Raw genomic sequence first — 1,267 nt, forward strand, 5'->3', positions numbered from 1 at the left:
CGAGGGCGGCGGCGTCGGCGGCGGGAAGGGCGGCGGCGACGGAGGCGGGAAGGGCGGCGGCCTTGGCGGAGGCGGCGCGGGCGGCGCGGCTGGCGGTGCCGCGGGCGGCGACGGCGGCGACGGCGGCGACGGCGAGGCCGGAGGCGGCGGCGGCGTCGACGGCGGACCCGGGGGCGGTGCGGGCGGCGACGGCGAGGCCGGCGGCGACGGCGGGCGAGGCGGGAGGGGCGGCGGCGCAGCGGGCGGCGGGAAGGGCGGCGGGAAGGGCGGCGGCGTCGGGCCGGGCGGCGAGAGCGGCGGCGGCGGTCCGGCCGGCGGCGGCGCGGGCGGCGCGGGCGGAGGCGGCGGCGGAGGCGGCGACGCGGGCGGCGCGGGCGACGATGGCGGCGGCCGCGGCGGCGACGGCGAGGCTGGCGGCTGCGGCGCGGCCGGCGGATCGGACGGAGGCGGCGGCGGCGCCGGCGGCGGAGGGAAGGGCGGCGGCGAGGGCGGCGGGAACCGCGGCGGCGAGTGCGGCGAAGGCAGCGCCGTCGGCGGCGGGAAGATCGCCGGCGACGGAAGCGGGTAGGACGACGGCCTTGGCGGCGGCGGCGCGGGCGGCGCGGCTGGCGGTGCCGCGGGCGGCGACGGCGGCGACGGCGGCGACGGCGAGGCCGGAGGCGGCGGCGGCGTCGACGGCGGACCCGGGGGCGGTGCGGGCGGCGACGGCGAGGCCGGCGGCGACGGCGGGCGAGGCGGGAGGGGCGGCGGCGCAGCGGGCGGCGGGAAGGGCGGCGGGAAGGGCGGCGGCGTCGGGCCGGGCGGCGAGAGCGGCGGCGGCGGGCCGGCCGGCGGCGGCGCGGGCGGCGCGGGCGGAGGCGGCGGCGGAGGCGGCGACGCGGGCGGCGCGGGCGACGACGGCGGCGGCCGCGGCGGCGACGGCGAGGCTGGCGGCTGCGGCGCGGCCGGCGGCTCGGACGGAGGCGGCGGCGGCGCCGGCGGCGGAGGGAAGGGCGGCGGCGAGGGCGGCGGGAAGGGCGGCGGCGAGGGCGGCGAGGGCGGCGGCGTCGGCGGCGGGAAGGGCGGCGGCGACGGAGGCGGGAAGGGTGGCGGCCTTGGCGGCGGCGGCGCGGGCGGCGCGGCTGGCGGTGCCGCGGGCGGCGACGGCGGCGACGGCGGCGACGGCGAGGCCGGAGGCGGCGGCGGCGTCGACGGCGGACCCGGGGGCGGTGCGGGCGGCGACGGCGAGGCCGGCGGCGACGGCGGGCGAGGCGGGAGGGGCGGCGGC

General features: G+C 88.6%; 1 protein-coding gene across 1 annotated transcript in view; it reads left to right on the top strand.

The window, feature by feature from the left end:
• The window catches only part of EMIHUDRAFT_124340 (hypothetical protein), a gene marked incomplete at both ends in the record, with an annotated part of 6,438 nt that extends 5,230 nt beyond the window's left edge, over window positions 1-1,208 (top strand). Inside the window, 2 exons of the mRNA XM_005767446.1 lie at window positions 72-529; window positions 569-1,208. Of these exons, the coding sequence (XP_005767503.1) occupies window positions 72-529; window positions 569-1,208 (1,098 nt within the window). The remainder of the gene's footprint in view (window positions 1-71; window positions 530-568) is intronic.
• Window positions 1,209-1,267: the final 59 nt, after the last annotated feature.

This window comes from Emiliania huxleyi, assembly GCF_000372725.1.
Source record: "Emiliania huxleyi CCMP1516 unplaced genomic scaffold EMIHUscaffold_4920, whole genome shotgun sequence".
NCBI classification, from domain to species: domain Eukaryota; phylum Haptophyta; order Isochrysidales; family Noelaerhabdaceae; genus Emiliania; species Emiliania huxleyi.